The 14,252-nt window shown below is 51.1% G+C and overlaps 1 protein-coding gene across 1 annotated transcript; it reads left to right on the top strand.

Moving 5' to 3' along the window:
• Positions 1-3,591: 3,591 nt before the first annotated feature.
• GALM (galactose mutarotase (aldose 1-epimerase)) lies at positions 3,592-13,458 on the top strand. The gene is made up of 7 exons (XM_010562523.1): positions 3,592-3,821; positions 4,321-4,475; positions 7,394-7,600; positions 9,042-9,123; positions 12,492-12,633; positions 12,728-12,902; positions 13,378-13,458. The coding sequence occupies exons 1-7, from the start codon at positions 3,626-3,628 to the stop codon at positions 13,456-13,458; spliced, it is 1,038 nt and encodes a 345-aa protein (XP_010560825.1). The 5' UTR covers positions 3,592-3,625.
• Positions 13,459-14,252: the final 794 nt, after the last annotated feature.

Raw genomic sequence — 14,252 nt, 5'->3', positions numbered from 1 at the left:
TCATCCCCTCGGGCTTACACAAAGTTTGTTGGAAAAAGGGAATTTAATTACAGTCTTGTAATGCTGGAGGGTGTAACAAGTGATGTCTGCGTTCTTTTCTGTGTCTGTGCAGCAACCAGCCCCAACAGACCCCATCTCCAGCTGCAGTGCTGGGTAGGTTAATGTTGTTATCAGTGAATAAGGAAGCTTCTTGGGCGACAGCAAACTGTAACCATTGGCCATTGCTTAAGTATTACAGCATTTGGAGTGTCTCTGTCACCTTCAAATCAAAATGCCACTGGTGTAATAACAGCTTGATTGTTTCTGGGCTCTGCGTGCAAAGCTGCACCATTTAATGGTGATGAAACAAACAGCTTAGGTTCCCCAACACAAGAGATCTCATCCAAGCAACATGTCCCAGGGGTGCTGTCCAGAGATTCCTCACAGGGAAGATACAGACATGTCACCTATCTCAAGGATGGTGAGTGGCATTAAGGTCACACTCCTGCTCCATTGCATAAGGCAGCTCTGCTGAAAATGGGGATTATGGATCTGGGTAACTCAGAACAGAATCGGATCCTGTAAGTGAGCATAACACATTCCTTCACAAACCTGAATTGCCTTTTAAGATTTTTTTTCATCAGTTGAGTCCTAAAGTCTTGCTGTGGTTCCATAATAAACTGAAAATCAAAGCTGGGTTTAAAATAAAGACAAAATAAAGGAAGGAAGAGTAGTGACATAATTTATTACAGAAGTTGCTTAGGACCAACCAAAAAAGGATCTTGTGATAGTGGGTACTGCACGACAGAGAGTTTGGTTCACTGTAGCCTTTTAAGCAAAGTAACTTTATTTTGGATGAAAGAAAAACATCTGAAAAAAGCACAAAAATTAAGTATCCATAAGAAAATAGCACAAGTATGTGTAACTCCGATGCCTTGCTTCTGCCTTGCAAAACAGTAGCTGCCCCACAGGCACCTGGAATTTCCAAGCTGCTCATCTCAGGGAAATAAATTCTCCTCTAATTTTTCTCAGAACAGGTTTATTTTCTGACAGTAGTTGGCAATGCATTAAATGGCTCCCTCTCAAAAAAAACCCCACAACTCCCAAACTGTTCTTTTTCATAGTGTGCCTTTTTATTAGCTTTTAGGTGGGGGCAAGACAAGACCGTTCACTCACAGGCTGACTTCCCAGTTCTCCTTTGCTACTAAATGAAATCTCTTGCCTGGTTTAGAGGAGCTGGGGCCAGGCTTCTGGGAAGCACGTAACCTGTCTTCATGCCATGCCTCTGCTATACCTGCAGGGTCACTGGCTGTGATAGAACATAAAAATCCTTGTTCCACACAAACATTTTGGGTTTGGGGTTGCAAAAGGCTGCTGCAGTACCTTTTCGGTGAGAGCAAGGGGAGATATGGAGAAGAAAGCTAGTCCATTGCCCAGCTACTTGTGCAGAGCCGCAAGGCAGAGAAGTGAAGCCAAAGTCGTGGAGATGTGCAGCAAGCTTTTCTGAACACTCACTGGGTGTGGAAGAGCCTTGCTGCCAGTCAGGCATGTTCAGGCCTGGTACTGCGGTTTTCTTCTGGGAAGGAAGAAGAAAAAAATGTAAGGAGCTTGCATGTGACCCTCACTGTAAGCAAAACTCAGTGCCACAATGAGTAAGGCCTGAAACAAACTCTCTCTTAAAAATAGGAATGACCGAAAAAAAAATCCAGTGTAGTGAGATGCTGAACATGACTTGCTCGTATCTTGCCTCTGCCCCTTGTCTGCCTCCCTCATTTGCCAGAGCTAGACAGGTAGGATGCACGCAAAGGCAAACTATGAGAAATCCTCTAGGTAATGAAGCAGGACTCTTGAAATACCTTGCTCAAATCCTGAAGCTGATATTGCTCCACTGCCCTTACTGTTTCGTGCAAGATTCAGCCTTGTGCAAGGTGGCTTCTTTCCTGCTTTATCTGTCAGCTTGAAGATTGGGTGGATGGTTCATGAACAGATTTGTCTGTGGTATTGCTTTTGCACCTGCACAGTCTTAGTTGTCACTGGGGCTGAGTGATCTTGCATCTGTGAAAGTATGTGAGAAAATGAAAGAGTGTGCATGACTATTATATCAAAAGAGTTGGATCTGGACCTTCTCTGGTGTGAATCAGAGAACTAAATCAAAATGGCAGCTCCCATCATGTTAAAAAAACACACCTTAATGAAAGCCTGTCTTTGCAAAGCAGAAATGCTTCCTATGTGTGGAGAAGCATGTTAAGAGAGAGGTGTTGAGGGAGCCAAGGTGCTAAGGAGTGAGCTTCTGGGAATGCTTTGCATGTGAAAACACTTCACGAATCAGTTATAAATGTGGCTGCCCTCTCTTCCACCTGCCAGGAGCCTTCCTTGCTCAAAACAATGCTTGTGCTGCTCCCCAGCTGGTTTCACACAGGAGGTGGTATTGATGAGCAGTAAAAAGCATATTTACTTGCAATGTTGTTTTCCGATAGAGAGCACTAGTTGTGAAGGTGCAGAAGGAAACGCAGCAACAGCCATTTGTGTTACGCTGCAAACATGAGGCCATCGTTAACAAAGAAGTTACAAAGAAGGGTTTCAAAACCACCTCTGCTCAGCCCTGGGTGGGAGGTTTTGTTTCTTGTGTCAGCTTGGAATCTGTAGTTTGTCTTGTCTAAAGGTGATTGCTGTGTTGGAAATGAATATTTAGCAACCACTGGTTGATTGATTTAGTTTTTTTGGTGGCAGTTCTTGGAATTAATTGCGTCTTTGAACAAATTCTGAAAATGGGCCCTCATAAAAATATAATAATATCAAATTGTAGTAAAGTTCTTTCGCCTTGCACTTGAGCCTTGCCAAGAGATGTCAGAAATGTGCACACACATTACTTAAATGTTGCTAGGGTTTTCCTGCAGACTGAAATTGCCTGCAAAGACCTGAGACAGACAGGAGAAGTCAGTATTTCAAAAGAGGATGATTTTTAATGGAGTCCAGGTCAGAGCCACATGAACGTGACTTTGAGAACTGACACCTGGCCAGCAAATGCCCCGAGCCCGATTGACAGTTCTGTCAGCAGGCACTAGACCTGCCTCGTGCCTCTTGTGGAGGGGCTAAGGCGGGGGCATAAAGGGAGAAAACAGCTTTTTGTCATGTCATACTTTGCAAGGGCCCTGAAAGCTGCGGCGGTGTAATGGAAGTGGAGGAGAAGAGCCGGTGGCGGTGATGCTCTGTCCTCCGAAAGCCCAAATGTGCAGGCTGGCAGCCGCACTGCCTGGCCCTGGCAGCACAAGTCTGAGCATGCGCAGCCTTGCTCCCTTGTTTTGGCATCCTTCCCTCTCTCCTCTGCCACCTCCAGCTGACCGGACCCAGAGGGCCGGTGCTGTCAGGTGAAAGCCCTCGGCACCTCTCCATGCTCTACCGCATCCCTCCATGGCCGCGCTGACGCTTGCCGGCGTGCCGTCCGCTGAGCCAGGGTGGTGGGGAGCGGCCCCCGAAGCATGGCGTAACTCCTCCCAGTGCTGGAAGGCAATCATGTGATTTTTATGATTGCTCTCAAGAGCTGTGTTTGCTCTGCTCCCGGCCACCATTGCTTCCCCCTGAGCGTCCTTCCCTGGCAGGGCTGCAGCTCCTGCCGGCGGTGCTGCGGGCCAGATTTTGGGGAGCAATGACAGAAGTGAAGAGAGAGGTGTTCGGGCAGATGCCCCAGGAGGAAGGAGGAGGAGTGGTGGAAAAGTTCATCTTAAAGTCGGACAGTGTGAAAGTGGAAATCCTGTCCTTAGGGTGCATAATTTCTGCTCTGGAGATGAAAGGAAGGGATGGGGAGTGTTCAGATGTTGTCCTAGGCTTTGACACTTTGGAAGGTGAGTCTAAATCTGTTTATTTAAAAAAAAAAATTAAAAAAAAAAATTAAAAAAAAAAAATCAGGCAATTTAACCAGGGTTTTGTGGTTTATTGCCACACTGCATGATCTGCTTCTAAATATCTTCTCCAAATAGTGGGCTGAATAAATATAACTCTTGCTGCCTGTTCTGGGCTCAGTGGTGGACAGGGAATGGGGAGACTGGTGGCTCCAGGTTGCAGTGTGCCCCTCTAACGGGGCAGTGCTGTGTCACACTTTGACCGGCAGTGACAGAGGCCTCTTCTGCAAATCTGCAAAGAATACAAGATCCCATCAGGCTATTTTAATCAAAGATGTGCATGACTAGTGAGCTGTGTGTCCTGCGAAACACTGGGACTGCGGTCACCTATTTAGTACCAGAGGGAAGCAGAGAGAGATGCCTCTGAGTCCGTAAGCACACCTGGAGACCACCCATCCTGTCCCAATCATTCCGTTTAACCGCATGCTGTTTTTCTGGCCAGGTTACACAAGGAAGCACCCCTTCTTCGGCGCCGTCGTGGGGCGTGTTGCCAACAGGATTGCAAAGGGGAGGTTTGCCGTGGACGGGAAGGAGTATCAGCTGTTCCTCAACAATGGGCCCAACAGCCTGCACGGAGGAGCCAGGGGATTTGACAAGGTGAAAATCAGGCTGGCGGGTCTTGGTGTCCTCTGGCACACAGCCTGTGGGGTTGTGACAAGAGGATATGGTGTCCTTACTCCCCACCCTGTAGGGTTTTCTGGTGGTGATTGAGTTGAATCACCTTCCAGAAAGTGCTGTGAGTGCAGGAACAGGGGGAAGTGAGACCCTGTGAGCTGCTGGGTCAGCTCGTCTTTGCCCAGGTGGCTTAGCGGGGCTCACTTATGTCATCCTTGGATGCCATGCAGAGGGCTGCTGTGCTTCCTCTGTGTTACCGCAGCCCTGAGGCCTTGTGAGCCCAGTTCTGACAGGGTTCTCCTGGGGCAACGTGCTGCTCCCACAGAGCCTGGGCTGGGACATGGCAGTGAGGACCCAGCCTCATGCATGATGGAGGGTCCCGAGGCGCCAGCCACACTGCCCCAGCGTGGGTGCTGTGGTTGTCCCAGTGCCCAAAGAAAGTTTTCTGGGGAAGAGTGATCCATGCAGACTCATTTGCGCCTGTAGTTTCAAGGCTGTTACCTGCCCATAGCTCCTCCCAGAGTCAGAAGGTCCTGGGTTTGCAGAAACTGAGTATCATTGCTGCTTGTTTTTGAGAGCACCCCCAAGTAAGGGGAGAGCAGGGTGTGCTGTAGCTTCAGTGTGGTTATTACATTATCCCCTTCGATGCTGCTTTCATCCCAGTGATGGTATACCCTGGGCTCTCGCTCTGACTCACAGCAGCTGGTGACTAGATCAAGCCTGCAAAATGCCTCAGCATCGCTGTGTCCCCTCCCCAGCCCTTCCTTGTGACCTCCCAAGGTAAAATAACCTTCCCCTGGCCCCAGGGTACTCAACCCTTCCTATCTTCTCCCAAAAGCTGCTGCTGAAGTCCATCCGTGTGCTACAAGTGGTAAGAGCAGTGGAGCATCTCTTGTCTTGAAAGCCTTGCTGATAACCCTGATGATTGCATAGCAGGCTCAGAAGTCTCTGCTTTTCTAAAGCCTTGGGCTTTGTTGGATCAAAAGCATTTGTAACCTGCAAGTAGCTGATCCACCATTTCCCCAGAGGAACACATGTGAATGTGCTGGTGCAGCTGCTTTCCTGGGTTAATGTTTTGTTTTGTGAAAGAACATCCAGGGTGATAGGACAAAAGTCAGAGTGTCTGGAAAAAAGCTCACTTCTGGGCAGTGCAGTGTGAACTGGCATCAGATCAGGATCAAACACTCCTTAGCAGCCTTAGAAAAAAGGGAGTACTGGAGTGACTTGGCTGCTGTACCCCTAAAGAGGACAATTTGATTTAAAGTTTTTTTATACGCCATGACCCCCTGTGAGCTGGAGCTGAAAACGTGCACTCCTTTGCATCCGGGGCTTCCAGGCTGTCTTCTGCAGACAGGGGATGTGGTCTCTTCTCCTGCCTCTTACCCTTGCTTGCTGAAAGCATGCCAGCCTGGTGAGGACAAGGCAGCGACACCTCTCAGCCAGGTCTTTGTGTCCTCCGGCCCATGGGGCACGCTTGGGCACCTGCTCAAGACCCCCTCCAGCCAGGTAATGGTCACTGTGCAGAGACCTGTGGTCAGCCCTAACAAAACCAAGACATGCTGGCTCTTGGCTGTGACCGTCCTGGCCATCTTGTCTGCTTTTCCTGATCTTGCAGACCTCAGTGCTGCAGTCAGCACATGGTCTGATGACAAAGAAGCTTGCAGCCACACTTCTGTGGCAGCAATACCTGACCACGCTGCTGGGGGACTGGGGAACTTTAGAAAATAACCCTCTTATCTTTAAAAAATAGTGATATTTGTATGCTTACTGGTCTTTAACAGCTTTTTCTTTGAAGAACTTAAATAGAAACCTATATCTAAAACTACAGCATCCCACAGCAGTGGGAGCTGCAGTCAAACTGCACTCGGTGCAGTAGGACCTGCTCTGCAGCCTGCTTATCACATTTGGCACCCTCAGTTCCCACGTTTGGTGAAAACGTTGGCTTTTGGCAAGTGCCCTGAATTTGTGATCTCTGCAGAGGACATGAAAGGGATCATCTCAAAACCCTTATCTGGCCCCTGCCCCTAGATCTGTCCTCTTTGATTAGACAGTAACTATTCCTTAGGTAGATGCAAAGCTCCAGAGACTGGGCACCTCCCCTCCTGTCACACATCCATCCTGCAAGGGGCTGAGATGTCTGCTTAGCATCAGGTCCACGGCCAGGGTCAAAGAGGCGGTCTGGATAGCTAAATTTACAGTGTGCTGGCTTCCTTCGCTCGCCAGCAGGTTTGGCTCCAAGCAGAGCCCCGGTCTCTGGCAGGGGAAAGAAACGGAGAGGTCCCAGTTCTCTGGTTCAGCACTGACGTGTGGATGTATCTGGCAATACATCTGGTACTATTTAACCCAACCCCAGACAGTAAGCAGGAGCTCCCAGTGTGTATTCACATAGTCCTAGAAGCCATCCCCGAGTTAGCTGAGGGAAAGGCAGCAGCTTGTTGAGGCAATGTTGCACACCAGGAGATCCAAGGGAGAGGAAATAAGTCCAGCTGCAGGGCAAAAATGAAACACGTGGACCCTCTTAGGCTGTAACACAGCCTGGGACAGACCCCCATCAGATCAAACTGCCTTGTTTGTGTGGCTGCTCATTGGAAAGCTTGTTCCCTGCTGCTGGCCCTGGCTGACCAAGAGCAGGCTGGTGCTTGTGTTTTCTCCCACTTCCCCTTTTCAACAAGGGAATATTGTTTTTTAGTCCTTCATAGGGAGAAAAAGATTGTTTGGGCTTTTTTTTTTTTTTTTTTTGTCTTCTAGGAGTAAGAGCAGGAAAGATGATTGAAAAAAACCTTTGTTTCGGGGCTTCATTCTTTGAGTAGCTTTTGTCCCTGGCTTCAGCCCAACCTAGGGCAGGAGAGAAGGGCACTGTGTTTCCCATGACTGTCCCACCAATGGCATGTTCCTTGCAGGTTCTCTGGAGCCCCCAGGTCCTCCCAAATGGTGTCTGCTTCTTCCGGCTTAGCCCTGATGGTGAGGAAGGCTACCCTGGTGACCTGAAAGTCTGGGTGACCTACACACTCAGCGGCGGGGAGCTGGCCATCAACTATCGAGCCCAGACCAGCAAGACAACACCCATCAACCTGACAAACCATGCATACTTCAACCTCGCAGGGCAGGTAAGCGTGGGGAGATGAAGCCCGTGGAGGGACACTGTGCAAGGGAAAAAAGCCTCAGGATCCATGGGATGATTCATGGGCTTCCCATGGGATCATTGGGTCCAACATGCTGATCTGGAGACACAGCATGCTTCTGGGGATACAGCGATGGGGGTTGTCTCTATGCATCATGGGCTGCATGCAGCCTACAAGCTGAGACAGGACTAAATCACAAAGACCTCAAGTGAGGATGCATTATCCCGGTGCCTTGTGAACAGAGACATCCCATCATGAATATTAACTCTCCTTTTGTGTGTAACTGGAGAGTTTCAGTCTCTCCTGGTTCCTTGGGAAGATTACAGAGGAGGTGCAGAACCGGCATGCCTTAGTGGTGGACTGGCATTTCTTAGCTGTCTTCTGTTGGCGCTCCTGAGACAACGTACTGAACCCTTGTGTGGATGGTGTGGCTGAGATCAGGGCCTGTAGTGCCAGCCAGAGTCTGTGCAGCACCAAAATACCCAGGTCAAAATGGGGAGGAGAAACATCATGGAAAGGAGATGTGAGGCGGCCAAGGTTGCAGAGCAGGGCAGTAGCAGGGTGCAGAGGGCTCACCCATACCAGTCCAGGGTCCTGCCAACTAGACAGGCACTGTATTGCACCTGTGGTTTAGTCTCACCCTGTTTATAACTGGCCTTGGAGGAAAAGGATCTGAGAAATAAACTCTTGCTGGGCAGAGCAATAGGATGGGACAGCGCAATCACACAAAGATGCTTAAAAGTGTTAGTGAGAGACATCCCAGCCCCTCCATGCAGGAGGTCTGCTCAGGCTACTGCCCTAATAATGGCTGTGCAGTTGTTAGTTTACCCTCTGTTTGTCCTCCCAACGGTACAGTAATATCAACACCTACAGCATGCAACGCAGGCGTGTTTCCAGAGGAACAGGAGACCTTTGGGACCTCTCTGCTCAGATTAGACAGTGACGTGCAGGCTCAACTTTGATCCTGCTCCCCTTCCAGCCCGGCAGGTTCCCTGCCAGCATCCCTGAGGCTGCAGGAGAGGAAGAGGAGTGCAACCCCCTGCTCTGCAGGAGATGAGCCAAGAGGATGGGTTGCACTTCCCCACGCTTGCTTCCTTCCCCTCTTGCCCACCGCTGTATGCTCAGCAAGCAGCATGTTTTGGCTAGTTGATCTGCAGGGTGGTAGTGCTTGGTGAGGTGCAAGTTCAGGCTGATAGTCTCAGCCCTGCAGGATTTACAGCTCCTAGGTCCCATGCAGGTTTTTGTCTGTGCTGGTACCTTTGTCCTGTGCCCAGGGTCAAGGTGGGATGACGGCCAGGAGGTCCCCCAGGCACTACCAGATCAGCCGTAGCACCACCATGGGCAGTCACTTCCCGGGAGTCCTTAGGGCTGCCTGAAAGGTGGAAGGGCTGCAGCAGGAATCCTAGTATTTCCCACCCTCCTGCAGGGCTCACGGGATATCTATGACCATGAGATTTCTATTGAAGCGGATTCCTACCTGCCTGTGGACAACACCAAGATCCCTACTGGTGGGTGGTGCGACACCCGCGGCACATGGTGGAGATGGTTTTACAGATGAGTGTTGGTGGGTATCGGGGAACAGCACTGCCCGGCAAGGGGGGACACACCAGGACCCAGGGCACCCCAGGCACAGCAGGGCCCTCACCCCTTGGCACAGTCCCACAGCACCTGAGCAGAGTGGGCAGAGCCAGGTGTGGGTAGCAGGGTCCATCACCAGCCCCAGACCTGGAGAGGAAGAGGACCAGGGTCTGTCCAGGGGGTGCAGGTAGGAAATGGAGCCAGACGCAAGTGGGATGTGAGACTGCAACATGGGTCCAAGGGGCCCATCCAGGAGACGAGCTACCTATGTCACAGGATCGAAGCACGTCCCTCCAGACCTGTTTGGCCAGCATTTCCCTGCAGGCCGAGCCATTGTTCCCAGGGCCAGTGGGGCCACCAGAGAGCACTTTGAAAGGTGGGATTGGCCTGGGGTTCGCCTGCTTTGCTTCTTCCAGCAGTGTTCAGCTTTACCATACTTCTCTACTGGGATTTTCCATGTGATGTCAAGGTCTTACTTCCACAGATCTTATTTCCATAAGATCAGCCCATATGCAAAGTCCACAGAAAGCAGGAGAATTTGTTTCTTAAGCCTCAGTAAAATGTGGGAGACGCATGCAGCATGCTCCAGGCACCAGGCTGCTGTCAGTGAATGCAACAGCACACCAGGACATGGTCAGACTCCCTGATCCGGAGGGCAGCTCCCAGGCCTGGAGCTGAGCTCTAGAGCTGCTGGGATCTCTGGTGCTCGGGACCCCAGCATTGTCCTTCCCTGCAAAAGCTGAGCCACCAGTCCCTTCATCGGGATGAGGGAGCAGCTGCTACTGGCTGGGAGGCTGAAGACACAAAACCAACACTTTTCTTTCCTGTCTTTAATGTCCTGAATGGCTAAAAGAGGAAAGCCAGTTAAGGAAAACAGCATATTTTGCATGCTAAGCAGGTTAATTAAACAAAGGTGGTATTGCTACTGTCTCCAGCCTCAGCACAGAGAAGCAAGCTGGCAGCCTCTTGCACCCAGTCTTGATTCAGGGGGTAAAACAGAAAAAACAGGGCTTTCTAGTTTTTTTTCCCCCACCACTTCCACTCTGTTCCTCCCCATAAACAACTGAGCCGCTAAGTTAAATAATCTGAACAAGCTGGGACAGGGAACACGTTCCCCATACCCGCAGGAGAGCCAGCACCGAACACATGCCCTCGGCAATAGTCCCACTGCTAACAGGGTGCTTTGGGTGGCTTGACTCCAGCCCTCCCACCATGCTGCTCCAACACTCACTTTTCCTTTAGCATAAGTGACTGTGCTGAGTTGCAGTAAGAGTTGATCTAATTGCAAAATGAATCTGATACCAAGTTTTATCGTTTTTAAGAATGAAAAGCATTATTTAAAAAAGAAAAAAGCTGTGTTTGGCTTAATTTTTGAAAAATGTAAAATAGATTAAAATAATGAAAAAAGGAGACTTCTAGATTTGCTCCTGAATGATGGCTTTTCATCCAGTCCCACTGGCTTAGAGGAATGGAGGCCATCGGAGTGCAGATACTGAGCCGTGGTAGGCGAGGGTGCCGTGCCATACTGGAGGTCTCCAGAGGACAGAGTGGTGACAGGACCACCAAGCAGCCGGTCTGGGCCATAAATGCCAGGAAGGCTCCTGAGTGCAGCCAGCATCAACGGAAGAGAAACTGGGTGTGGGGCAGCATCTGTGCCCAAGGAGTGCATGAGCCTGCGGGGTGGTTTCTGGTAAGCGTAGGCTCTTCTGGAAATGGCAGGGCTTGTTTCCCTCATGGTCTTGCAGGGCGGCTTTGCTGAGTGCACCTTCTGACTTTGGGAGGGAGAGGAAGAGAGGCTTTAAAAAGTAAAAAAAAGAAAGCAAGAAAGCTTTTTAGCTCGGGTGTCTGCTAAAACCAGAGTTACGTCTGTGTTCATGAACCAAAACCACTGTGCGTGCATGCATCAGCTTGCACCTGGAGGAGTGGGTCTCCCAGTCCAGGTGGCTTTTGCTCAGCTTGGTGTGTCATGCCTGGGCTCAAGCTGGGGAAGAGCTTAAGGCCGTACCCAACCCACTGCCCTGCATCTCCTCACTGCTTTCACCATGAAGCTATTTCACATCTTAATTGCAGCCAGCTTGCTGCCCCTGCTTTTTGCAGTTCCTTCTTGGTGTTTTGGGTAAATGTAGCCTTTGAAGCTGATAAAACTGTATAGTCTTAGCCCTGGGGTGAAGATGAGATTTGTGCAACTATTAAAGACAGAGCCCTTGTGTGCAATGGCTGCTGTATTTTATGTAAGTGCCTAAATCAAAATGTGGTTTTTTTCAAGGCATTTTTCCACACCACTACTGAATTCAGTAAATGCGCTCTTTTTAGATAGGATCAGAAGCCACAGAAGTGTGCTGTTTATCAGGTGGAGACTGATGTTTCTCAAGATTTGCAGAGCAGAACAAGTGCAGAGCTGCAGCCGAGCTGGGCATGAGTGCAGCGAGCAGAGCACAGTGCGTGGGGCTGGCAGCAGGACCGGCATGCTCGTGCACTCGGCAGCTGCCTGCTGACCCTTGGAAACCTCCCCCTTTACAGAGGGGTGGAAAAGGGTGACTTTAGGGAAAAATCCCCTCCCCTGCCCTTCCTCTCTCACCTTCCCCTGTGCAAAACCCCTTGCCTTTGGGTTGGGATGACTATGTTTTGCACTGCATTTAGTATGTCTTAGGGTTGTTCTCACTGCAAGAGCTTTATCACGGGATGCTGAGTCCCCACATCAGGCCTTAAAAAAAAGACTTGAGAGAAAAAGCTGGTTTTACGGTCTCAAACCTTTTTTTCCAGAAACAATGCCCTGAGGCAGGAGGGGATGGGTCCCAGAATGCAGCCCGTATTCACCATCCTGGCAGGTGGGCTACCTTCGTGGCCATCTCACGGATGTTTGTTCAGAGTTCTGGGAGGATTCATTTTTTTAGAGAGAGAGAGAGTGCGAGTATATGTATATATATCTTATATGTATATAAATATTAATAGCTAATAAGTTTTGGGGTTATATTAATTAGCTTTTATAGTTAAATATACAAGCCCCCCCCTCTTGTTTTCTGGCTCCTTGGCTTTGCTTTGTCCCAGCTAAGCACAGCAGTGTCCCCGGGGGCTGCCAGCTCTGCTGGGGGACAAGGTGATCATGCCCAAGCCCGAGTCACAGTGGCCACAAGGCAAGCTTGCTTGAAGCAGGGCACCACAACGAGGTAAGGATCACAAACAGCTTAAAACCCTCAGCTCACCAAAGCGAGGCATCTCAACCCTGCACAGGGGCCAGCACCGCAGGTGTTTGCTGGCGTGTGGGTGAGCGGCTGACACTGCTGTTCTCCTTGCCCAGGGGAGGTGGCCGCTGTGCAGGGCACCAGTTTTGATCTCCGGCAGCCTGTGAAGCTGGGGAAGCACTTGCAGAAGTTTCACCTGGATGGCTTTGACCACAACTTCTGCCTGCCGCAGGTGCAGGCTCGACGCCTTGCGGCCAGGTAGGCTGGGACCGTGGCAGGGGTCCCCCACCGTTGGAGCCACGGGGCGCCCGTTTGGCCAACCCCTCGGCATCCTCCACTGGCATCTCCCCAGGGCTCGCCACCCACCCACCAGCAGGGCCATGGAGGTTCACACCACCCAGCCTGGCATCCAGTTTTACACCGGGAACAACCTGGACGGCTCCCTGAAGGGCAAAGGCGCCATCGCATACCCCAAGCACTCGGCTTTCTGCCTGGAAACCCAGAACTGGCCCGATGCCATCAACAAGGTGAACCGTCCCCCCACCCCAGGGAGCTGCTTGGGTCCTGCGGTGGGGGACCATACCCCTCCCCCCCATGTCTCTGGGGCATTAAATATATGAACAGAGTCTGTTTGGTGAGGGTACACTTTGTAGACACCAGGATTGAGGCAGGCACAGGTCACAACATCCTGTGGCGTTAGGCAGGGGTTGGCCAGTGCAGTGGGGACTGGCCCCACACAGCCTGGCTTCCTGAGGGCACAGTGTCTAGAGCAGAAGACCCCACCGGGGCCTTGCCACGTCCTCTCCATGGGGCCTGAATTCAACCAGGGGGAGGACTCGCGCACTCGGCCAGCTGGTGGTTAAATGCTGCTGCTGGAAATGCTCGGGGGAGCCGTGGGATGCTGCCCCAGGAAGGCCGAGGGGATGCGGCCATGCCCTGGTGACCCTTTCTGGTCCTGTGGTGTGCGCTCACGGTCACTGACATGCTGCTGCCTCTCCCCAGCCCCACTTCCCCAACGCCCTACTCCAGCCGGGCGAGGAGTACAACCACACCACGTGGCTCGTGTTCAACACGCCTGCTTAAGGCGAGGGGATGCTGACTCCTAACACCGAGAGGGGTAAGTGCCTCTAGCAGGTTAGCCAGAAAGCCCACCAGGTGCCGAACGGCGCTTTCAAACTACGCTGGGTGATGCATCCCACTTGGGAACTGTTTTCCTCCTCTGTGGTTTTCACCCATGGTTTCTGCTGGCTTTAACTCCTGTCACCAGCTCTGCCGCTATCTGGTCTGTGCAAAGCTCTCGCCCTCTGTCCAGCGTGGGCATTAGGTTTTGTTTCGCAGTAAAAATGCACTGAAAACACCTTGTTTAGGGACATGGCATGTTGCAGCTCAAACTACAGCAGGAGAGTATCTGGTAACAGCCATGTGGAGCATGCAGGAAGGTTGATAAAGTTGTGGTTGTTCGTTACACCACCAGCTATTCCCAATAAAATGCTCTGAGCTGTGCTGGCTGCTGGTCTCTCCCCGCCACTGCCCTGCCCCACAGCTCGGTGTCAGCTCATCAAAGGGTGCCCTGCCCTTCCCCTGCGAGGCAACAGGGCAGCCCTCGCAGCTGGAGCCGCCAGTTCTGACAGCGTTGTGATGGCATGGGTACGCAGTAGTCACGCAGAATAGCTTTGCAGAGGATGGCGTGCTGGGATTATCCCAGCTGGCCACCCTGGCTCCTGTTTTGAAGCCAGCAGCGATAGCTGCACAAGAGCATCTTCTGTGCTACGCCTGGGCTGCTGAAGTAAAGCGGATGCATCCATCTACAGTCCTGAATATACAACTGCGGGAGGAAAACCATCCTCTTAATCTGTTTCCATGTGAAATACCCAAAA

The sequence above is a fragment of the Haliaeetus leucocephalus genome, unplaced genomic scaffold (assembly GCF_000737465.1).
Source record: "Haliaeetus leucocephalus isolate CR32 unplaced genomic scaffold, Haliaeetus_leucocephalus-4.0 Scaffold160, whole genome shotgun sequence".
NCBI classification, from domain to species: domain Eukaryota; kingdom Metazoa; phylum Chordata; class Aves; order Accipitriformes; family Accipitridae; genus Haliaeetus; species Haliaeetus leucocephalus.
Note: the sequence above shows the minus strand (reverse complement) of the source record. Positions and strands in the feature narration are given on the sequence as shown.